Source organism: Nyctereutes procyonoides, unplaced genomic scaffold (genome assembly GCF_905146905.1).
Source record: "Nyctereutes procyonoides isolate TBG_1078 unplaced genomic scaffold, NYPRO_anot_genome, whole genome shotgun sequence".
In the NCBI taxonomy this organism is placed as follows: domain Eukaryota; kingdom Metazoa; phylum Chordata; class Mammalia; order Carnivora; family Canidae; genus Nyctereutes; species Nyctereutes procyonoides.
The window spans coordinates 3,090,046-3,114,137 of record NW_026575051.1 but is presented as its reverse complement, the minus strand read 5'-3'; the positions used below and the strand labels follow the sequence as shown (position 1 = coordinate 3,114,137).

Sequence of the window (24,092 nt, the reverse complement as noted above, 5' to 3'; positions counted from 1 at the left end):
AGGGCGCGGGCAGACCTTCCCGTCATGGCGCGGGGCCCCGCCCGCTCCGCCGCGGCCGCCGGCGGGAGCAGTTCCGGGTGCGGTGCGCGCCGGGGGCGGGCGGGGGGCGGCGTCCTGGCCATGGCCGGCCTGTCGGACCTGGAGCTGCGGCGGGAGCTACAGGCCCTGGGCTTCCAGCCAGGACCCATCACCGACACCACCCGGGACGTGTACCGCAACAAGCTGCGCCGCCTGCGGGGCGAGGCCCGGCTGCGCGGCGAGGAGCGGCTGCGGGAGGAGGCCCGGCTGCGGGGCGAGGAGCGGCTGCGCGGGGAGGCCCGGCTGCGCGAGGAGGCGCCGCTGCGAGCCCGGCCCGCCGCGGCCTCCCTGCGAGCGGAGCCCTGGCTCTCCCCGCCGGCCTCGGGCTCGGCCTACGCGACCTCCGGGGCCTACGGCGACGGCGGGGCCTCCGCGGCGTCCTGGGCCGGGAGCCGCGGCCTCGCCTACCCCGCCCGCCCCGCGCCGCTCCGGCGCCGCGCCTCGGCCCGGGGCAGCTCCGAGGAGGACGAGGACGCCCGGCCGCTCGACAGGGCCGCGCCGGGCCACGGAGGCCGTCGCTGGTGGGCCGCGACCCCGGCCCCGGCCCCGGCCCCGGCCCCGGCCCCGGCCCCGGCCCGGCCGCCCTCCGCCCTCCTCGGCGCCGACCCGCGCCCGGGCCTGCGGGCCACGCGAACTGGCCCTGCGGGTGCGGCGCGGGCCCGGCCCGAGGCGGGGCGGCGGCTGGAGCGCTGCCTGTCCCGGCTCCTGTTCTGGGCCAGCCTGGGGCTGCTGCTCGTCTTCCTGGGCATCCTCTGGGTGAAGATGGGCAAGCCCTCGGCGCCGCAGGAGGCGGAGGACAACAGTACGTCCCGGGCCGGCGCAGGGGAGGGCCCCGGGCGCGCGAGTGCCCCCCCCCCCCCCCCCCGACGGCCGCCGGTTGCTCTCCGGTTGCTCTCGGCGCCAGGCTGCCCCGGCCCGGGCCTTGCCGGCTGCTTCTGGCTGTCTTCTCCCCTCCAGACCTTGCCTCTCCTCCCTGCCGCCGCGGGAGAAGAGGCCTGGAGTTCTGCAGCCATCTCTGTCCTCACTCTCTCCTGTTCCTGTTCTCCGTTTCTGCCCTAGCCCTCCCTACCAGTCTCCCTTTCAACCACGTGCTGGAAGCAGTCTTCGTTCCTAGTCATTTCCACCCCAACCTCTGGTTTTCCCTCTCCAGAGAAAACCACACCCCTCTCCAACAGGCAGGTCCACCCCCATTCCTTTTTGGTTCTTTCTTAACTTGGATCTCTGGCTCATTCACACATTAGTGCCCATTTGAAGACACCCCAGGTTTGACTGCCCACAGATGGGATCTGGTTGGGTTCCCAGCTTTGCATCTCCAAAAGCGCTTAAACTGATAGACATGGAGGTGTTTATCCTTGCTTGCATTAAGAGAGTTCTGTGAGTCAAGGACATTCCTGGCCATGCTTCTGTCCACATTTTAGTTAGTGATTGGACATGCCAATAAGAGGTCTGCAGGATACAGTAGGTATCCTGACTAGTTGAGGATTGGTATGTTTCTTAAAACGGGAATCTGCTTCTTGGGTAACTGGGCTTTAGTCTCAACATGAAAACCATTTCTTTATAAATGTAAAGGGTAAAGTGTATGAATCTAAAGTATAAAGTGAGCTCACCAGCTTTTGATATTCTTTGCAAAGCATTGTGATGAATACTGTTCCCAGCCTCCCAAGCCAAGGCCACATCTTTCTTTCCATGCCTAGCAGGAACAGCCAAAATGCAGGGAGAGGCTAAATTGTACCTTAGCTGTTGCAGCAGATGGGTGTTTGGGTATATGAATAAGTCTGTGGGCATGGGGATCCCAGACTCACACACCCAAATAACTTCTTGGCTATGAGAGCAGTCTATCCACTTGCTAAAGAAATTAAGCAGACCTGGGAGGGTCGTGGGACTAGATGATACCACAGCAGTCAAGCAGTACGCTTTTCATAGTCCCTGCTGAGATACTTTAAGACAACAGCTCTTGGGTATATCTTGGGATTTAGCTGGAGCTCCCCTCCCATGGTGGTACTAATCCCTACTCAACATATCACTTGGCAGTTTACAAAACAATCATGTGTATTGACTTGTTTGAGGTTTACTCCTTGAGTTAAGCAGCGGAAGCTTTATTGAAGCTCCCATTCTACAAATGAGGAGATGGAGGTTCAGAGTGGTTGAGTTGCCCAAGAGCCCATGGCTAATCATTTCCAGCTAGGACTTGGACCAGTGGTCCTAGTCCTGATTCCTCATCCGGGCTTGGGAAACCCTTACATCTTACTATCTACATTTTACAAGTGCCATATTTAGAGGACATCTTTCTGGTCCCCACCCTTATGGGAATGTTTTACTTCCCCTGAATTTTGGGAATGGTTCTCTTTTGTAATCTTTTCCTGAACCCACACTTTTAATTTCCTCTGTGTTTCTTTTCTTGGTCTCAGTGAAATTATTGCCAGTGGACTGTGACAGCAAAACAGATAAGGTGAGTCTGAGTTTCTCTAGCTTTTGTTATTCCTCCCAAGGATGTTAGCCTCCATCAGGAGGTAAACTTCCCCAGAAAAGGATCATAATAGGATCATTTTCAGGAGTGCTTCCTGTAATGTACCAGAATCACATCGTGTTCTGTGATGTTTGTGTCAGACTCAATTGTGGCAGGCAACAGAGTACTTGAAATAGAAAGAATAGAACTCCCAAGATCCAACCCTGGCTTGTTATGGTAGCTCTTCCATCACTCACAGCACCGGGGACTTTGATCTGCCTAAGTCAATCTAGGCGGATGCAGTAGGTTGGGCTAAAGGACCTCTCAAGCTCCCTGGCTTCCAGAGGAAGGGCTGGCAGTTTTTAAGCTTCTGGAGGCCGAGTTCTCAGGTACACGTTCCCTCTGCTCCGGTTCTGTGGCTGACAATGTTGTTCGGATTTGAAACATCAGGGAGCGGGTGGGGTTGTTTTAAATATATCTGAAGTGGAATTAGGCCTCTTGCCTATAGATTTGTTTTATGAGGCTTTAATGTTCCCTACAAATAATATTTGAGGAAGGCGAGCAGCCCCATCCATTTATGAGTCAGGCACGCGGCATTAGCTAGGAGCTGGGATGCTGGCACAGGTGATAGTCTGGGGAAGATAGGAGGCAATAAATTTTCAGGTCATAAATCCTACCAGGAGGAGCCTTTTCCTGCTAGAGGGCATGACTTAGTAGTCTAATTATTAAGTGTGCAATGCCAGGCCTCTCCCAAGGCCTCAGTCTCCACGTCTGGCAGCCCCGGGGCCTAGGAAAGTGCACACAGTCAAGAGTTCACTCTCTTACCCATGTTAACAGAAGGGGTGGCCTGGTGTAGATAATAGCCTTTATTTCTTCTCTGGCTTCCGCTATGTCATCTTTGGGGTTGTTTTATTACATTCACTTATTGCATTCATCCACCAAGTATCTTTGCCTCTCAGTTGTTTTGTGAAAACAGATTCATATTAAGTTGAAAGTGCCTTCCGTCATAGAAACCACAGTTGATGATTACAGGAAGTGGCCCAGAAAAATAGGTAGTGGCCAGAGGGAAAACTAGAATTTTGAACCCGAAAGCAAGGAACTTTTCTGTAAGATTTCTCTGTTTTTTTTTGTTTGTTTGTTTGTTTGTTTGTTTTCCTGGTTTCTCTGGTTTCTATCTCTTGGTTCATCTCCCCAGCTGAGTGAGCCCCAACGGGCCCATCCAGGGATCTTGCTAAAGATGTGCTCGGTGAGCAGCGTGGGTACTCGTAACATCAGAGCATCAAAAGGCAGAGTCTGGGCCTCATCACAGGCCCCACTGAGCTGAGATCTCATGGGGTGTTCTTGGCCGTCATGAAGGGTGGACACAGGAATAGGCAGTTTGGGAGATGCTTCTTGGCTTTGGTGAGGCTCTTGCTGAGAAGTCTTATTCTTTGTGTGGCTCAGGCTCCCCCAGAATCCAGATGGGCATTGGAGTTTGAGAGATATGTGTTCTTTCCCTTCTCAGCCAACTATGACACTTAGCATTTTTCTCTGTGCCTTTGTGCTGCTGAAAACACGTGGATAGGCTGGGAGTGGGTGTGCTGTCTCAGGCCGTCTTGTGGTCTAGTGCCTTCCGTCCTTCTGTTCCCTTTAGGTGGGATCAGCCCCGCTTTGCCTAAACGTCGGTGAGTTTGAAATGGAGTTAATTGTGACCACTTCTCTTTTTTTCCTGGTTGTGACAGTAATAGATGTTTAGTGTAAAAAAAAAAAATGTGCCAAAATGAGTCATGATTCTGCCACCAAGAAATAATTTTGGTGACATTTGGGGGCATTTCCTTCCCTTCTCATTTGTTTGTGTATGTATGTTTATAGAATTGGGATCTCCATGTATATTCAGTTATATTTCTTATTACCAACATTTTCCATCACATTCATCTTTAAAAGGTAGTTTGGGTATCTGATTCTGCTTACAGATTGGTGCGTTGTTTCTGAACGTTAACAGTCATGTGTGTAAATCTTGGTAACCCCATTTTGTACTTGGAAAGGCTTTTGGGTCTTTAGGCAACACAAGGGAACATATCTTGGCCTCTGAGACTTTCAGAAACCAAGTCCCTCAACGTTGCAGATGAGGGCATCAAGCAAGCCCAAGAAGGAAAGTGACTGTGGTTCTTTCCACAGTTGTCAAGCCAGGCCCGGAGCCCAGGACACCCCAGTGACACCCCAGAGGAGGTCTGAAGGGGGCGGTAGGCTTGGAGTTGATCATCTTCAGCACTTGTTAGCTGTGGGATCTTGGTGGCCTAGCTATGGACTCTAAACCTCGGACTCCTCATCTGAGAAATTGGGGTGTGTTAAGGATTGTGGTGAGGATTCAGTGCAGACTCATGACAGCCCGTCATTCACTCTCAAGGAAGAGCAGTTTTTCTTTTAAATATTCTAAATCTAGCAAGTCTAGCAAAATGGTTTCAATTCTGTTATAAGTGGAGGAGATCTAGGTGTATTCGTGTTCCTGTTTTCTCATACAGATGACTTTTGTCCTCTATAGTTTTAAGATTTCTAGAAATTTCCCACTTCTAGTCTAGAATCCAGTCTAAGATGAAGCAGTTGCTGCAGCTAATCCACCGGGCAGACAATTGATAGGCAGAATGTAGGCACCTGACTCTCCAAAAACAGACAGGAGTGGCCCAAGGGAAGACAAGGCTGCAGTAGTAGCATTTGCCTGGCCCACCAGGGAAGCTGGGCTGCTGCATCTCCCCACAGCCTAGTCACCTCTGGTCCACCGCCCTGCTTAATGGCCTTTATTCCCGTGGGAACTGCAGGACAGAGGCTGGGAGCCTTCAGGATGGCAATTCCTTAGTTACTATGTCTGCTTTTAGTTCTGCCTCTGTTTTCATGGTGCTCAGTTAACCCGGTATTTATCGACCCCGTCCCTGGGCCCACCACTTTACAGAATTTGGGTTAGGAGTTGTGCCTTGCTGCCTAGCACTTGGCAGTGCAGCCAAGGAGGTAAAACCAGCTGGACGGAGCCCCCTGCCCCCACCACTGCTTGCTGACTGCTTGTCCTGTGCCCTTCCAGTTCTGTCAGGCCAAGCAGAAGGCGGCCTTGCTGGAGCTGCTGCATGAACTCTACAACTTCCTGGCCGTCCAAGCCGGTGAGTGGATATCTCTGGGCCTGAGATTCCTCGTGGGGGCTGTGGGCTCTTCCCCTCATCAGCCTGGCTGGGGCTGGCTGGCAGGAGGCCGAGATGCTTGCTGGTGATCTCCCAGAAGACACACTCAGAAACCAAGTCTTGCCTCGATTCTCCACTTAGACACAGCTTTCTTAAGCCTACAGTTGGTTTTCATATGCCCTTTAAGGGTCTCAGGGGTCTTGGCCCCTGCACAAGCCTGTTTTCTCTGGATGCCCACCACTCGATGCTTTCATCTTGCACTCGCAGGAGCCAGGCCCCAGGTCTCCTCAGAGTCTGGATCTTCTGACCTGGAGAGCCTCCTGTACCAGATGGTTGGCCAGGCCAGGAGGAGAGGCCTATGCAAGTGGCAGGGGCCTGCCCGGTGGGCTGGTCACACTCAGGTCCACCCAGCTTGCCAGGGCCCCCGTGTCACATCTGGTCCTGATCTCCCCATCTAGCTGCAGGACCTCGGATAAGTCCCTTAACCTCTCAGAAACTGTCTCCCTCTCTAGCCAAGTGGTCCTTGGTCATTTTTTGTTTTGTTTTGTTTTGTTTTAACAAATGAAAATTGTTTTACTCTAGAGGAGGACATTTTCAGTACCCCATGAAGTACCTCTAAAAAGTAATCCATCCAGAAGGCTTCCCTACTATTTTATTTAGAAAATTATTCTTTGAGGCCAGATATATCACCTCCCCATACCTCTCAGAATCACTTGCTTAGGGCATAGTGTGACCTGAGCTTGTGGCCCAAGCTTGGTGCACCAGAACCAGACAGAGCTATTCAGTCTTATGGAATGTTCAAGAGGTGCCTCTTACCTGTGGGGCCAACCCTTGTCTAAAGTCATTGCTAGGGAATCCAGGATGGATGGGCTTGTTGTACTGGGCCCTCAGCCCTTGGGGCAGGTCTTATGGGCCATAGCTTTGCCACCACCTCCCCCCTGACTAGCAGGAGACTAGTGGCGGTCAGGAAGGCATCTGTGAGCTCGGAGGAGGAGCAGTAGGCATGGGAGCTCACAGCATCACAGGCCCCAGGGGCCTTTCTGCATGGCCTGGGTCCTTGGACTATAAATTCTGGCCCTTTATTTTTTTCAAGATTTTATTTATTTATTTATGAGACACACACACACACACACACACAGAGAGAGAGAGAGAGAGAGAGGCAGAGATACAAGGCAGAGTGAGAAGCAGGCTCCGTGCAGGGAGCCCGATGTGGGCCTCGATCCCAGGTCTCCAGGATCACACCCTGGGCTGAAGGCAGGCGCTAAACCGCCGAGCCACCCGGGCTGCCCAAATTCTGGCCCTTTAAGAGAGTATTCCAGACCTTAGTAACTTAGTTGTGGTCCAGGGACAAGCAGCATTAGGATCACCCCGGAACCTATTGGAAATCCAGAATCTGAGGACCCATCCCAAACCTATGAATCAAAGTCTGCATTTTTGAAAAGCCCTAGGGTATAAAGTAGGGAAGCTCTGTCTTAAACCAGAGATGCTGGTAGACATTTCTCCTCCATCCTGCCCTCCATTTGTGGTCCTGGCTTATGCCATCAGGGGGCCTAGGGCCTCCTGTCCTCTGACAAGCCTGGCCAACGGCAAGTCTGAGGGTCTCACTGCAGGGGAATGAGGGCTCTGCTGGGCCATACTCTGCCCAACCCCAACCCCACCTGGGAGGTCACCTATGGACAGGGCATTGTGCTTCCCTTGCAGCCCACAGGGTGCTTATGATCTAGTAGAAGGGACAGGCCACCTACCTCCCTGACCAATGGCTGTTATAAGGTGTGATTAGATGAGAACCAAGAGGCCAGAAGTTCCAGGAGGCATGTTACCTTTCAGCTGGAGCAGTCAGGAAAGTATCACAGGGGAGGTGGTGTCTGTGCCAGACCCTGAAGCCCAAGGAGGATTGATTCTGTATATGTAGGGGGCAGGGTAGAGCCAAGAGGCAGGAAATGACAGAGTCAGGGATGGAAGCTCTTGGCTTCATAGGGGAAGGAGAAACAGAAGGAATGGAGTTTGGAAAGGTTGGTTGGGCCCCACCATGGATGGCCATAGATGTCAGGCCACCAGGGCTTTGATCACTGCAGGCGGTGAATGCCAAGGAGGCTTTTGAGCAGCAGAGTGATATGTTGAGAGCCAGGAGCTAGGAAGGCAAGGGTGACGGCAGCTTGAGTGTAGTAGTGCGATTTAAGCAGAATCCTTTTAAACTTTTGTTGATCAAACGTGGATGAGAAAGGAGAGAGGACGAAACTAATCAGGAGACCATGGCTGTGGTCCAGGCCAGCTTAAGCGGGGCAGGGCATTCTGGGGCCTGTCGGGAAAAGCCAGCTTGATCTCAGGGGTTCCATAAGGGCAAGCTCAACTTGGCATAGGAGGGATAAACTTTAGTTCGGTCTCAAGATTTTTAAAGTTCATTCCCAGCCACTCCCTCCCCAGACCCCAGGCTGCGCCAGGTTAAGAGCAGTGAGGCTCTGTGTGGGTAAAGGATCTTGTACATGCCCCCAGCCTGTGCTGTACCTGCTCTCAAGGCATCTAGTGACCCACAGGAAGCAGAACATGGTGGGTGGACCATAGTGAGCTGTTGAGATCCACTGGCTGTGGCAGGCCCCCAAGTCCAGAGTGATTTGGTCCGACAAGATTTCCCCATGGGCCGGGGAGTTTTCAGAGGAGGTGGCCCTGGGTGGGCCTAAGGGGACGCTCCCAGCTTCATCCCAGGTGGGACCTGATCAGAAGGGGGTGGCCCCTTGGGGCACCACACTGAGGCCCCACTGCCCAGCACAGGGATGCCCTCTTTCTCTGTGGGGCATTTTGGCCCTCCCTCCCCAGAACCCCTTAAAACAGTGGGCCTGGAGTTCCTAGCCCCCTGCCTGTGTCATGGCCAGAATCCCTGCAGTGCCTGCAGCCTCCCTGCCTTTCTTTTTTTTCCCAGGTCGTGTTTATTTATAGTGCCATTCTGGTACCTTCCAAAGCTACCTGTCTGATCTTTTTAGGGATCAATTGAGAACAGACCTTAGGATTGGGTAGCTTTTTAGTCATTTAATGCAAATCACTGCACTCCTTTGCAGGTCAGGTTTTAATGATCTGGAATCGATCCAGGCTAAGTGGCTTTTGATCTTGCTGCAGACTGAGGATGCCTCACCAGAGTCATGGGGCCACATGCTCCCCATCAAAGCTGATGGCTTGATTCTTGCTGCATTTTTTTTTTTTAGTCCATTTCAGAGTATTTTTTTCCCCCACCTCTTCTTTTTGTTTGAATGTGTGTTTTTTCCTCCTAGGTAATTTTGAATGTGGAAATCCAGAGAAGCTAAAAAGCAAATGCATTCCTGTAGTGGAAGCCGAGGAATACCTAGCAGTAAGTAGGCTGCAGCGCTCACCCACTCCCAGGAAGTCCTGGTGCTTTTGTTCTGATCTTTCAGACCCTGCCTTTTTTTTTTTCTCTTTCCATTTTCTGTTTGCTTTTTGGCTTTTTTTTGTTTTCCCTTTTTTGTTGTTTCTTTCTTTCTTTCTTTCTTTCCTTTCTTTCTTTCTTTTCTTTCTTTCTTTCTCTTAGTTGAGTGTTAGGCTACTTTCAGTTTAGGCAGCAGGAGAGGTGACTGGTCCCAGCTGAGCTGTGAGCCGGAGCCCTGCCTGCCACAGGTGGGCGGGGGTCTCCTGAGCAGCTGGTGTGGCCACTGTAGGCTGCCTCTTCTTGAAGCAGCCCCATTACTTACCCCCTGCTTTTCTCCCCTTCCCAGCAGCTTTACAGACCTACATTTCACCTGTCCATTCTCTCCTTTATGTTCACTGTGTAGATTGCTCGGGGTCTGTGTGGCCGTTGGCCTGGCCCCAGTTTGACAGAATTCTGGAACCTTGGAGCCAGCAGAAACCTAGGGGTCCCCTAGCCTATTTTCATTTACCAGATGAGGAGACTGAGGCCCAGAGAGGGGCAGGGACTGGCCCCTGGGGCCCCCAGCCCCACACGTGTTTTTATTTTCCCCAAGATGAGCTGCTAGCCCTTGACGCTTTGGTACTTGAGAAAATTCTGTTTTTGGCTACCTCAGACCTGCATCACTTTCTTGTGTGCTCCCACCTCGACTCCTCCCAGTAGAGCCCCTTCTTGGCTCTCATCAACCCGCATTTCCACCTGCCACTTTGTCTTGCATTTAGCGGAATGGGGCTCTGGGGCCCGCTGGAGGACACGGGAGAGATCTTCCCTAATCCAGCAGGAGAACAATGTTCTAGCTGGTCCCCCCAACCACAGCACTAATCTCCCACCCCCTCCCACAGAATGTGACCGGCAACTCCCCTGCCAAGTTTGAAGCTGCGCTGACCTGGATACTGAGCAGTAACAAGGACGTGGGCATCTGGTGAGTGTGGGCAATGCACCACAGGGTGGTGGCACTACCACAGGCACCTGCGGCCACGGTCAGCTCACAGGTGTCTGAAGGTAGAGCCAGGTCTCCCTGCCGAGTCCTTGTGGGCTAAGCCTACAGCCAGGGAACGGAAGGAAAAGGTGGTTGGGGTGCAGCGGAAGGAGCCACTTCACGATAAGACACAAAATCCAGGTTAGCCTAGTTTTCCACCTATGCCTTTGAGTTTCAAGTAACTCACTCTGTGCCCTTTGAACTCGCTGGTCCCACATAGAGAAGTCATTCTGTATTTCCTTTTGTCTGGTGCTGGTCTTCATTCCTATGAAATGTTTCTGTCGGTTTCACTCAGGACGGAAATTGAAAAAGGACATACTGGATTTTATTCTGACTGGGCATTTGACCTCATTTCTACCCCCGGGGAGCACTGTTAGCCAGGATGGCGAGCCCTCTCAGCCTTCTGAAAAGCCCCATCTGGGGATCCCTGGGTGGCGCAGCGGTTTGGCGCCTGCCTTTGGCCCAGGGCGCGATCCTGGAGACCCGGGATCGAATCCCACGTCGGGCTCCCAGTGGAGCCTGCTTCTCCCTCTGCCTGTGTCTCTGCCTCTCTCTCTCTCTCTCACTGTGTGCCTATCGTAAATAAATAAATTAAAAAAAAATTTTAAATGAAAAGCCCCATCTGGCTGCTCAGCCTGTGGGGGATGGGCACACCAGTATGCCCCCCCACCCACACCCACACCCCTTGCCACCACCAAGGTTCTTCATGCTGGGACTCCCTCCCATTTCCCAGGGTTCGTTAGGGTCTCTGTTCAGGCCACAGCTCCTGATACTCAAGTACACTCTAGGGTTTTGTTCCCTCCGTCTCTAATCCACCCAGACTACTAATTCCATCAGCAGTGCCTCCACCAGAAGCCCCTCAGGCTGTTCAGCCTAAAGCTTGATAACTGGATGCAGGACACGATTAAAATGCGATTAAAATGATTAAAATGCGTTGGCTTAAAAAAATAAAGCTTCCCTGAGTGGCTGAGCGATTTTCCTGTTGTGTTAGGATAGGCGGAAGAGAATATGGATTTTATCCTCAGCAGTGCTCACCAAAGCTGCTAGCACAGAAGAATGATGGCACTCGCCTTTTCACACTGTGGGAAGGCAGTCGGAGGGTGGCCCAGCCCAGCTCAGATGACCAGTGTTCAAAGCGAGTCACGAGAAATTAGAACACTTCGGACACTGGGCATTCCCATACATGAGACTGTCACCTAGCCAGAAGAAGGTGCAGGCGTGGGCATCCCCATGTGTCCTGACACCTCTCAGAGGCCAGAGTGGAGGCGCTGTGGCTGGGAGCCTGGCCTCAGAGAGCCCAGTGGTTATCCTTCCCCGAGCCTCACGACACCCCAATCTTTATACTTAAACAGCTTATGTGCCTCCTTGTCACCGTCAATGAGGAAAAGCACACCCCAGACTCTTTCAGTTCTTGCTATGCAGTGCAAAGCCAGTGATTCAGTAAACATTTCCATTTCTATATGCTGGGAGGTGGGAATCCAATTTACAGTTTAATCTTCCACACGCTGAGAGGAGTTGTCAGAAGACTCGACAGAGGGAGATGTCACTTTAGCAGTAGGGGTTCAAGCCTGCTGCCATCTTTAAAGCTTTCTTCTTTCTAAGTAGCCAATGTGGGAAATTTCTGGAAAGTATGCGACCAGGATACCAAGTCTATTTTATAAGCAAGTAGAGGCCTCAAAGCCCCTCCTTTCATCTCCCCTTGCTTCAAATTGGGGCTGATCCTATGGTTCCTGGGAGCTCCTGAATGCATTTGCAGCCCTGTGTCCTGTTTCAGGTTGAAAGGGGAAGACCCATCGGAATTGGTGACAACTGTGGACAAAGTGGTCTGCTTGGAATCCGCCCGCCCCCGCATGGGTGTGGGCTGCCGCCTGAGCCGTGCCCTGTTCACCGCGATCACCAACCTGCTCATCTTCTTCTGGTGTAAGTCCTTGGCTGCCCTTCTCCCCTCACGCCCCCCTCCCCCCCGTGACCAGACCCTCCCCGCCCTTGCCATAGGGACTGCTCACACAGCATCTCCCAGGAGCCCAGCTCAGTGACACTCCTAGGCATGAGTGATGAGCTATAGAAACCCAGGCCCAGAGAGTTCATTTCTGTCTGGTGAACCTGAGGTCTGTCTAATAAAACAGAGGAGATGAACAAGTCAGCCTCTGCCCTGGGTCATCTTACCTTTAGAGATTGGTGGCAGGAGCATGAGGGTAACTGGAAAATATCCTTGATCGGGGTCAGAGACTATCATTGTCCCCGAGGGGGGAGCTGGGCCTTGGCTGGAGCCCAGCATCGTCACCCCCAGAGCTCCAGGGCACAGGCCTCTCGGAGGAGGAGGAGGTGCAGCAGGAGCTTGGCTTAATTTTACTCCCTGAACGATGTAAACACCTCCTTGGAGCTCTGGGTACCCAAGGAAAGCAGGAAGGACCCAGGGGGCTGAGCTGCAAAGCAGAGCTTAGCATCTTGTGGCCTGGCATCGGGGGCTGCCTTTGAACAGAGACCTCAGGGTGTTTTGGAAGGTGAAAGGCCGAGTCACAGAAACTGCCAACTCTGCAGACGTGACAGAGAGACAAATCACCAGCCATCTGGGCGTGCACACAGCTCCCTCACCCACGCCATCAGGCAGAGACGTCATTATCGGCAGCAGCATCTTGGAATACAAAGGGCCCTGCGTGTGTATATGTATGAAACCCCGTGGTCTGGTTCACAAGGGAGGAGATGAAAGCCCGGAATGGGGTTGGGAGGAGCCTCAATCTGGACAGCTGGGGATGCCTCCGTGGTGACAGCCGGCAGAGGAAGATGATTACTTTGTAGCCTGTCTCCCCTCCGCCATCTCCCCATCCTGTGTAAGCTGCATGCCAGCCCCGGCCTGACACATAGCAGGTTCTCAGGACACCTAACCCAGCTCACTGACAGCCTCCAGCACAGCGACTGGCCTGCACTGAGACCCAGCATGCAGCTGAATGGCCACAAGTGATGAGATGGATTAACGGGGCCTTTGTTCCCTCATAGGTTTGGCCTTTTTGTGGGGGCTCCTGATCCTCCTGAAATATCGGTGGCGGAAGCTGGAAGAAGAGGAACAAGCCATGTATGAGATGGTGAAGAAGATTATAGGTGCGTGGCCCCTGGGGAAAGGACCACTGGCACCCGCCAGAACGTCCTTCCCCTATATGGTGTCCTCTGTCCTACCTTGCAGATGTGGTCCAGGACCACTACGTGGACTGGGAGCAAGACATGGAGCGCTACCCATACGTGGGCATCCTGCATGTGCGAGACACCCTGATCCCTCCACAGAGCCGGTGAGTCCTGGGCTGACCCAGCCTGGTGCCACAGGAGAGGGCCTAGAGCATCAGTTAAGGGGCTGCGGGTCATCCCTGAGGATCACAGATGAGGGGGCCAGGCACACCTCCCGCCGCTGCCCCAGCGCTCGGATCTTTGGCAGAATGCACAGCCGAAGTACGGAAGCATGACCCCACTCTGTCAGCGTCGATACCAACTGGAGAGCTGTGGGTGGCAGGTGCTCGTGCCTTCCCCCCAGTGGCTCAAGTTGGGAGGGACCTGGTGGGTTTCTATTAGTGGAAGTCCAGAGTCCCTTGGGCTCCGGGCACAGAATAGTCGAGACTCTAGTGCCATTTCTCTGTGATGCTTGTGGCCCTGGCCTCCGGGATGTTGTGGGCTGGTTGGAGTTCCTCACAGACACAAGTGGTAGCCAGCGGCAGCTGGATCGTCGTCTGCCTTGTCACTGCCAACTGGGGAGAGATGGGCCTCCGGTCACTCTCATGGGCAGGAGAAAACATGCCCAGAAGCTGCCAGTGACACACTCCTTGAGGCCTCGCTGGCCAGAACTGGTTACTTGTGTTCTTGAATCAGTCACTAGCAAGGATGAGATTGCCTTTCAGACATTTTTAACCATGACCCATGACACTCCCCTAAAATATCATGGTTTGCTTCCCACAGTCGCAGGCACACCTACACATGCATGCATGTAGTTGAACACGGGGTTTCGTGGCAATGGATGTGGTCAGGTGCACGGCTGCATGGGCAGGGGTAGCAGGCCATTGTCACGCATGGTTCCAGGGGGCCTTCCACATGGGCTACAGATGCTAGGTGGCCCCTGACAAAACCAAACGTGGGGAAGCTTTGTAGGAGGAGGGCCCAGGGCCCAGCCAGCAGGGCCCTGGCATGGCGTGGGCTCAGACCGGGGGCCCTTGTCAGCAGTTTGGTGCGGTCTCCGGCTGGATGCCATCCCCTCGGAGAGTGACAAGCACTCACATTTGCCAAGTGCTTGCTGTGAGCCGTCCTGCTCTGGGCCTTCCCCAGCACAGTCCCACTTGGTTGACCCTCACTGTGGCCCTGGGAGGTGAGAACAGCGAGTATCCCATCTTACAGATGAGGGAACTGAGGCACGTGGAGGCTAAGGAATTTCCTCAAAGCCCACCGCTGGTGGCATTTCTGTGCAACCCAAGAGGAAGTGGAAGAGTAAAACTGCTTTTAAATGTGAATTTAAGGCCACTTTTAAATGTGAAGATGCTCAAGAACTTTCCCTACTCCTTGGGAAGGTGCAGGCAGGAAGCTTAGGGAGAGCTGGGATCATGGCCTTGGCTTGTGCTTGCTGTTGTTGCCCAGCATGAGGCAGCTGTGTGGCCTTCCTGCTCCCAGGGGGAGGCTACTTGGTGCATCCAGACTCCCACCAAATTCCTGGCCCGGCCAGGAGTCTCATGTGGCCTTGGGGAACAGCCTCCTTGAGCCAGTTTCCTCATCCCAGACACAGAGACAATACCACCACCTTGCAGAGGGTTGCTTTGAAGCCCTCCTTTATTCAGCAGATGTTTAGTGAGCACTTGCTACGGGCCATACACTCCTGAGTCATGGGGGTGGGGTATGTTGGGGTGTGGGGAAGAAGCCCAAATCCCCACCCCACCGTGCTGGAGTGTTGCTTCTCAGGAGGAAGAGAGGTAACAAATGCATAAAGAAACTGTGCTGTTAGGTATTGACAAGGCCTCAGGAAAAGGGGAGTGGGGGTGTCGGAGGTGGCCTCACAGCTCATCCCAGGGCAGCCCTTATTGCTCCAGCTCGGGTTATGTGCAACCCACACATGTACATGTAAGTGCAAAAGTGCCGTCTCGGCTTGTCTCGGGACTGAGCCCTAGCAGTGAAACCCGGGAGACTCACACTGTTGGCTCTCAGCCTCTTGATTCCTACCCCTCATCTGTGCAGCCAAGCCCTCCAGTTGTGAGGACACATCCGCTGCCGTGGGCCCCCTCAGGTCTGCCTTGCAGATGAGGGTCTGCCTGTGAGACTGAGGGAGGGCTGAAGAGCCTGGCTGGTGAGGAAAGCAGGGGGGCTAAAAGCAGCTGGCTTATTCACCTATTAATAGGCAGCCAGGGAGGGAGGGCTGGGTGACACCAGGCAAGTGGGGACTGCCAAACAGGCTGAGGGGTCGCTCGTGACAGGACCCGAACTCCGAGGAAGAAAGCCCCAGCACCCCCATTCTTACTCCCGACCCAGAGGCCACCTCAGGAACTACCTCATTTGTTGTCCTGGGCCCTGGTGGAGCCTTTCCTGCTCACACATGCCCATGTCCACAGTCACTCTCCATGTGAGGGGTCATGGGGAGGCAGGCTGCGGAACTGCCAAAAGACAGGAACTCATCAAAGAGAGGACGTCAGAGCAACCTGACTGCCCTGGAATCTTCCTGTCTAGTCTAGAGGGGGAGGAGGTTATAGGGGCGGTCCAAGGGGATGCCAGGCCCCGGGGACCCAGCAGAGCAGAAGAGGGAGCAGCTCCGGCTTCTTGGCCTCCCCCGTCAGATGCTGAGCTCATTCCCATGCTCCAAAGCACTGTCAAGTTTGGATTCCACAGCCCAGTGGCCACTCTTTAATTGGCCCACATGGGGCATTAGAATGCAGCCAGTGCTGGTGATGGGGCCACCTGGCTGGGGCTGCTGCAGTAACAGGTCCTGGCAAGAGCTGGCCAAGGTCAGCACAGCCCAGTCCCACTCAGACACACCAGGGGGTCCTCCGGCACCTCTGGTCCCCTTCCGCTCCCTTTAATTGAGCGCTTTTAGAGCAGAGAAGGTTGAGGGATGATTTTTTTCTGTGGCTCAAGAAATTTCTCTCTGCAGGAGTTCTGCTAGTACTTGACGCAGTTTCCTCCCACAGATAAATTCTGCGTGGGCTCCTGGGGTCTTGTCCCCAGGGCGTGCACAGGCCAGCTTGATTCTCTGGGCAGTACCAGACAGAGCTTGCGGGGGGCGGGGGGCTGCTGCCTTGCTGCTGAACCTGGTCCCTCTCATTGCAGGAGGCGCATGAAGCGTGTCTGGGACCGGGCTGTGGAATTCCTAGCATCCAGTGAATCCCGGATCCAGACAGAGTCCCACCGCGTGGCTGGGGAAGATATGCTGGTGTGGAGATGGACTAAGCCCTCCTCCTTCTCCGACTCAGAGCGATAAATCCTGGGCGGGGACCTGTTCCCAGTCAGCCTGTCCCAGGCCAGTCCCCTCCAGGGGCGTGAGAAGGCCACCAGACCTGCCAGTGCTGAATTCACGCTTGCCTTGACTTTCACCCTCCTCCCCACTCTGGTTCCAAAGGTCTCTCTGTAAGATTCTTGAGAGATTAGCTTGTAGGAAAGCTTGGGCTTCCTTGAAGGGCAGCTGCGGGGTGGGGGTGGGTGGCAAAGCCAGTGGCCAGGTGGGTAGCTCGTCCTCTGCATTGGTCCAATCCTCTCTGCCCCGTGGCTGGCAGGAAGGGGGAGAAGGGTTTGTTTCTGATGCTTAGAGAAGATGAAAGAGCAGCAGCTGGGAGACCCTGCAGAGCAAGTATGCAGTCAGGTGGGCTGGAGCTCTTCCACCACCGGGAGCACTCAGCAGGGTGGGCGTGGAGCCTGTGGGAGGTGGGTCGGGATGGCAGGCGGGGGCAGCAGGGGTTGGGGAGCGGTTTGGTCCATGTGCCTTCAGAGGGTGTTACCGGGAGCTCAAGGGTGAGGGGAGAAAGCCTGTCCTCTAGCTGGGTTGGGCCTCTTTTATCCTGAAGGGGTAAGGTGCTAGAAAGTAGAACAAGTACTGTAGAAGATCTAGAAATGCCAGGTCCTGGCACACGGGACCCTCCGGTCAGGAGGGGTGAGCTGCGGGGGCGGCCAGAGGGCAGGGCCGCCCCGTGCCACCCGCAGGGTCAGAGCTGGGCCTCTGCTGTGGTGCTTCTCACAGTGCGACACTGCGACACTGCTGCGTCGAGGAGGATGTGGATTCCGGGAGCTTGGGAGTGCCACGTCTCCATTGTTCGACGATCGCCCCTCTCCAGGGCAACCACGGGCGGCCCCCCTGCAGGGCTGCGGGGCCGTAGGGCCAGAACTTGAGGCCGACCTGGGGGGCGCGGGGGGCGGGGGCCACATGGCTGCCGGCCGCCGGGAGCAGGGCGCCCTATTAACTCAACGCGAGGAGCCCCTGGAGCAGAGCCTCGTCCCCCTGCGCTCTCCTCCGAGGCAGGCGGTAGAGGGGCGAGCCAGGGCGCCGACAACAGCGCCTCCAGAAGACATCAGCCACCCCTTGTCGGTCTTACTGGTATTTTTTGTTTCCTTAATAAAGCTCCAATCTCCCTCATTTGAGCAATACTCTCTCATTTCCTCTGATGTCTGGAAGATCGCGGGGCTGGCTCCGAGTGCCCGCCCCACGGCAAAGCAAGGGTCTAATCAGGCCCCAGCCGGAATTCGGAACGCGGCAACAGGCTTCACTTCAGGGTTGAAACCGTTGGATAAATAAACTATTAAAAATGGATGTGTTTCTCGTCCACGATTCTTTCCTTTCCCCCACAGAGCAACGTTGTGAGGAGCGGCAGCTTGCCAAGAGGTCAGTGGGAAGAGGAGGCCAGGGCGGGTTGGCTGGCTGTCTTCTCTCAAGTCTTCTCCCAAGGCTGCCCACGCGGCTCACCCCTCTGGGCCCCAGCCTTTCCATGAGCAGGTTTTTGGGCAAGCCTCATAACTTCTCAGCCTCAGTTTCCCTATTACAACACAGCGTGGCTATCATACCCGGCAGGGTGGACTCAGAACACCTGCCTGGTCGCAGTGAGTGGTGGCAAAGGGGGAGGGTCAGTAGAACCTCTTTCTGGCCCCATTCCTGCCTCCCCTCGGGGCCCCAGAGCCTCCCGGGGTGGGCGTGCTCAGCCCTGGGAGGGGGACGAAGAGCAGGGCAAGGTTGGATGGGGCTCCTTGGCAGCTGGTGGTGCCTTCCGAGGAGGCGGAGATCGTGTCCCCTGCAGCCTAGTCTCTGCACCTGCCCCTGCCACGGCTGCAGAGGCCCAGGTGCCATCTGGGGGGGCGCAGGACGGGCAGGACTCCAGGGCTCCGCAGGGTCTGGGTCTCCGGGGTCCCACTGATCTCCGCCAGGATAGCCACTACCCTGAGGGCGCAGTGGGCATGGGGACCAGCGGAGACACTGGGGTTGGCTCGGAGACCCAGCCCTTCCTTCGCACTGTGGGAGATGGAGTCGAAGCACCCAGAAAACACAACCCAGACAAACTTGAGCCCACCTCTCTTGCCTTTTCTGTTTTTCAGGGAAAGGCTTTCCCTCTGCCTTGTTTTGTCTTAAGCTGGGAAGGGAGCTAATGCAGGGCTCTATTTCTGTGAGGCTGTTTGCAGAGCGGGAGCGAGATCAAAATAAGTGAAATAACAAAAGGCCGCCCCCCCCCCCAACCTGGGCAGCCAGCCCCGGCCTTCCTGCAGCGCACAAAGCCCCGGGGTGCATCCGCATCCTCTGCCGCAGAGCCTCAGATCCGGCCCTGCAGCCTTCCTCCACTTTGAAGGGCCAAGTCTCTTCTTTCAAGCAGCTCTAAGTGCACAAGGGGAAGGGCAGGATGGTGGGATCGGCCCGAGGAGGGGGTCCAAGGGCCTCTTTTTGAGTAGGAGCCATCGTTGAGAAGTTTCCGTTGCCCGGCCCAGTCCCCTCCACGGCTCCCCAGTCCACCGGCCTGTCTTTCCTCAGTGACAAACAGCCCTCTTGGGCTTGGTGGCACAGAGACAGAAGCTGGAGGCGGGGGAGGGAGGGAGAGGCTGTACCCCACAAATCTCAGCCCTGGACATCCACCCAGGAGCTCCAGGCCATCTCCCGGAGCCTCTGCTCAGGAGAAAGGTAAACACGGCCATTTGTCACTGACTTATCAGAAGAACTGCAGTAGCAGCTGTTCCCCTTAATTAATACACCATTGACTTTGAGACACACACACACACACACACACACACACACACACACACACACACAAATCCCTTTGTGGAGGCAGGTGTGCGGCCTTCAATTCCTTTATTTCCTGGGCATCCACCAAAGGGAAGGGGCAGGGGAGCGGTCAGGCGGCAACCACCAACTGCTCCGACCAGCCCTCTCAGGCAGACAGGCAGGCTTCTCCACCCCGTCCGGAGAAAGCTCTAGAGAGAAGGAGAGAATCTGGGCAGAGGGGCCCCATGGTGCAGTCAGAAAAAGAGAGGCAGAGGGGATGAGTGGGGGGGGAGCATGCCACCTGGTGCTGCACCCCAGGGAGCGACTGGTGGTGTGGAGGTGGGGACTCAGCATCCTCAGGACCAGTTCTGTCCTTTACTGGCTGGAACCTTGGGCTGACCAATCCCTTTATCCCTGTACAGGGGACGTTATTAAGGAAGAAATGGTAAAATGAACATGATAGCATCATGGCATGCTCATAGTGAGCTGCAGCCCACTGAATGACACAACATCCCCATGCTATAGCTGTTCTTTCCTTTATATGGGGTGGGGGAAACTGAGGCACAGGTCGTTCGGGCAAGTAGTGGAACTGCGGTTTGAACCCAGACAGACCAGCTCCAGAGCCTGTGTTCTCGGCCCTGCTCTCTTCCCTTCACCAAAGTAAGGGGAGCCACTCATGATTTGTCGAGTTGCCTTGGGTTCACCAGGACAGTAAAACCACCGCTGAGCCAGGACCTCAGAGAGGCTCTAGGAGGCTCCCCTGGCCTGCCCTCATGCTCACCCCCGCTCTGCTCAGGCCATACACCTTGCTGCCCTCACCCTGACCAGGCCCACTGCTGCCTCCAAGCCTCCACACTGGCTGTTCCACCTGTCTGCTCTTTTCCCAAGTCCCCACATGGCTCTCTCCTTCCCCTCCTGGAGGGAGGGCTCGGAGCAGATTGGCCAGGATTTCTAATGGAAGTGACAGGACGTTTCCTCCTGCCAAGAGTCGGAGCCAGTCCAGGGCTGAGGCCCCGTGACCTGAAGGATGAACCCTAACCCGGGCAGTGGGGTGTGGAGGCTGCAGGCCACCGTGGAGGGGCTGCCTCCTGCAGGGACCAGGCTGCAAGCTGGTGGGACAGTCCGGAGCAGTGTCTCAGGAACAGAGGAACTGAACAAGCTCTGAGAAGAAAGGGAGCAGAGGTATCACTGGTGATTACAGCCCAATTTCTGAGCCGCTTCTGTTTAAGGAAGGAGACAGGGGAAAGTACAGCAATTTTCTTCAATGAAAACAGGCAACAGAATTCCCTTTGCCTCCTTCCCCTTGCAATTAAGCCCTTCTCTGCAAATGAAATGATTTGGTTTTCACAGGGACTAATTTAAGCAGACTGGAAGGGCCGCTGAACTTTCTGATTGCAAACACCAGAATGTGCAAAACAGACTCGCCAGCAGGCGGGGCTGGGCTGGGGAAGTGCATCCCGCTGCTGCCAAGGGGGCAGGAGTGGGGGCTTCGAAGGGGTGAAATGGGCTGAGCCCTGGGTGGGAGTCCAGCACTGCCCCGGAGTCTGGGGCACTCTCTGGAGCGCTCTCTCTCGGCAGGGCTGATGCCAGTTCCTTCCATTCACTTCTCCAGCCTCCACCCACCACAGCACAGGTGAGGGACTTGGACTGGAGCCAAGGTGGCAAATCGAGAAGCCTCTGACACAGCAGTGAGCTGAAGATGCCACACATGCTCTGCCACCCTCCCATCAGGAGGCGGCGTCTACCTCTTCCCCCTTTGGATCTGGGCTGATTCTGCGACTGCTTTGACCACAGGGCAATGGTCAGAGGGATGCTGGCCGGAGCCAGCCCAGGCCTGCTCGTTTCTGCTTTGCACCCCTTGGGCTCAGAGCCACCATGTAAAGTGCCCAGCTGCCCTGCTGGAGAGACTTTGTGGGGACAGATGCCTGCCTGCCCCCAGCTGTTCCAGCAGCCCAGTTGGCACACCAGATGCATGAGTGAAGCCACTCTTGCCAGTCCCATGTGAGCAGGGATAAGCTGTTCCCACCCAGCACTGCCCAAATGGCAGTCATGAGTCACTGCACTGTTGCTGTGTTCAGCCACTAACTCCGTATTACTACTATTATAACTTTTTAATTTGAAATAGTTTAAGATCCACAAGAAGATGCAAAAATAGCCCAGAGACTTCTCATGTATCCTTCACCCAGCTCCCCCCAAGAATAATACCCCACATAACTGTGGCATAGTGTCAAAACCAGGAAATTGACCTTGATACACTAACTCAGGCCCAGACCTCATTAAGGCACTTCTTGTGTGTGGGGGTGGGTGGGTGGGTGTAGTTCTATGGAATTTTGTCACATGAAACCACTAAGTTTTGGGGTGGTCTGTTGCTCATATGGATAATAGGTCCAGATGTGAACAAAATCCCCCAGAAGTGTGTATTACACAGGCCTTTGGGGTGGAGTGGAAGACATTCCACCCTAGACTCAGAGAATGCGCACCCACACGGTACGACGGGAACTCGGGACCACGATGGGGGACAGGAGCAGCCAGTATGCAGAGTCCATTCGCCAGGATTCCTGGCACCAAAGAGATGAGATTGCTTCTTCCCCTTTGAAATCAGGCCTAGCCACAGGACTTGCTTGGCCAGTGAAATGCTGAATGGAAGCAACAAATGGCACATGGAGGCAGGGCCGCTAAGAGCTGGTACGGGATCTGTGACCTCCTCCTTCGGCCACGGCTGATGCTGCAGCTGGGGCAGGCCCTCAGCCTGGGTCCCAGGTGATGATGGCTTAGACCAAATCCCCTGCTGACCTGCAGTGTAGTAGAAGGAGCAAGAAATCAATGCATGTTGGTAAAAGCCACTACCAAGAACCTGGGGTGGTTTGTTACCACCATCAGCTACCTGATGCAGGTAACCAGCTTTTGCCACCTTCCCTGCAGGAAGAACAAACAGCTCCCATTGCAGGAGGGGAGCGATAGGAATATGCCCAAGTCCTCTGTGTTCCAATATGCAGTGCCTGGAGGCTGGGGAATGGACTAGAAGATTCTGGAAGGTCTGTCTAGGCCCTGAGTTCTTTTCCATTCCATTAAGATGATGTCCGGCAGGCTCTGCAGTAAAGATCTGGATCTTTCCAAACTGGTTATCCTCGCTATGCGATTACTGCAAAGAGAAGAGCTGGGGTCCCCTGAAGAGAAGGATCAGAGAAACAGCACGCAGCAGGTGCATGGGCAAGGAGGAGTTCTCACCCCATGCAGTCGTGCTGACTCCACTGTCAACAGCCACGACCAAAAGGAGGATGAGCTACACATCCAGGCGCTGTGCCTTGTGTGTCTAGCAGCATGGGAGGTGAGACGCAGCTGTCCAGGAGACCCAAGGCCCATGCTGGCTGGCCAGCCATGCCTCGAGCGCGGTGGAAAGGGCCAGTGGGGCATTGCCTGGTCAGAGGCTCTTTAAATAGCAGCCAACGGAGGTGAGGATGTGTGGATGTACCCAGAGCATCCCATCCTCCACAGGGACATGTACACAGCAAGTGGCTGCTGAGGGCCAAACCCTCTGTGGAACACGGGTGCCCAGGGTCCCCACCAGGATCCAAGTGACTGGACAGGGCTGACAAGCCTCTGCCAAAAATGGAAGAGGAAAGCGTGTGTGTGTGTGTGTGTGTGTGTGTGTGTGTGTACACCTGTGCTCCAGCCACCCAATGCAGGGAGGAGGGGGCTTCCTCTGAGACAAACATGCTCCGTGTACTTTATCAAATTTGCAGATGCCACACAGCTGGGGGAGGGGGAGATGATGGCAAATACACCAGATGACAGAGCTGGGATCTAAATAGAAGCTGACAGGCCAGAGCAATGGGGTGGATCTAACAAGATGAAACTTAACAGGGACGAACATGTTTATTTCGTTTTATTTATCTATTTGTGCCCTGTCTCCACGTGCAGAGGAATGGGGGAGGAACAGTGGCTCACTGGAGGAAGGAGGTAAAACTACTGCACGCGGGGCCACAGGCCTGACTGCGCAGACCTGTGGGGCGGGGACTGAACTCCAGTGAGGGCTTGGGGGGCTCGTGATGATGGTCAGTCCTATAGGCAGCAACAGGGGTGAGGGTGGGGGTTCTGTGGCTGCATCAGTAAAGGTATAGATAGCATCCATGGGCAGCCCGGGTGGCTCAGTGGCTTAAGCGCCTGCCTTCATCCCAGGGCCTGATCCTGGAATCCTGGGATCGAGTCCCACGTCGGGCTCCCTACATGGGGCCTGCTTCTCCCTCTGCCTGTCTCTGCCTCTCTGTGTGTGTGTCTATCATGAATAAATAAATAAATAAAATCTTAAAAAAAAAAAAAAAAAAGTATAGCATCCAGGCTGAGGAGGGCAGCGGGGACTAGGGAGCCAGAGAACCTGAATCTGAATTCCGGGATGGTCAGGCTGTCCTGTTGGGCAGGGGCCTTTCAGGCAGCTCAAGCCTGGCCTCCTTCCGTGCCATCCACCTGGGAATCAGGCCCCCATGTCCATCTTGCCTTTCTTTCCTTTTCTTTTCTTTTTTACGAGTTTTATTTATTTGAGAGAGAGCATAAGCGGGCAGAAGGGGCCATAGGAAAACATAGGAGGGGCAGAGGGAGAAGCAAGGAGCCCGACACAGGGCTCTCTCCCAGGACCCTGGGATCATGACCTAAGCTGAAGGCAGACACTTAACTGACTGAGCCACCCAGGTGCCCCTCTCTCTCCTTTCCAATAGCCAGGACACCCCTAAGGCAGCCTCTCCCTTCAAACGTGTGCCACCAAGAGTCAGGCCTGAACCTCTGAGAACCCCAAAGTTGGGCGGGCATATGTGGGTTCTGTCAAAAACTCTCTCCACTCTCCACCCAAA

General features: G+C 54.8%; 1 protein-coding gene across 1 annotated transcript; it reads left to right on the top strand.

Annotated features, from left to right (window-relative positions):
- Window positions 1–95: 95 nt before the first annotated feature.
- Window positions 96–17,817, top strand: LEMD2 (LEM domain nuclear envelope protein 2). Its single transcript, XM_055330455.1, has 9 exons — window positions 96–880; window positions 2,487–2,527; window positions 5,577–5,652; window positions 8,934–9,010; window positions 9,925–10,004; window positions 11,836–11,981; window positions 13,059–13,160; window positions 13,243–13,345; window positions 16,347–17,817. The coding sequence occupies exons 1-9, from the start codon at window positions 121–123 to the stop codon at window positions 16,495–16,497; spliced, it is 1,536 nt and encodes a 511-aa protein (XP_055186430.1). The 5' UTR covers window positions 96–120; the 3' UTR covers window positions 16,498–17,817.
- Window positions 17,818–24,092: the final 6,275 nt, after the last annotated feature.

Excerpts from the sequence above, each read along its gene's own strand:
- LEMD2 (XM_055330455.1), top strand. The coding sequence starts at position 121 with ATGGCCGGCCTGTCGGACCTGGAGCTGCGGCGGGAGCTACAGGCCCTG. Across the intron at positions 881-2,486 it reads GCAGGAGGCGGAGGACAACA|TGAAATTATTGCCAGTGGAC; the intron begins GTACGTCCCGGG and ends TCTTGGTCTCAG. Across the intron at positions 5,653-8,933 it reads CTTCCTGGCCGTCCAAGCCG|GTAATTTTGAATGTGGAAAT; the intron begins GTGAGTGGATAT and ends TTTTCCTCCTAG.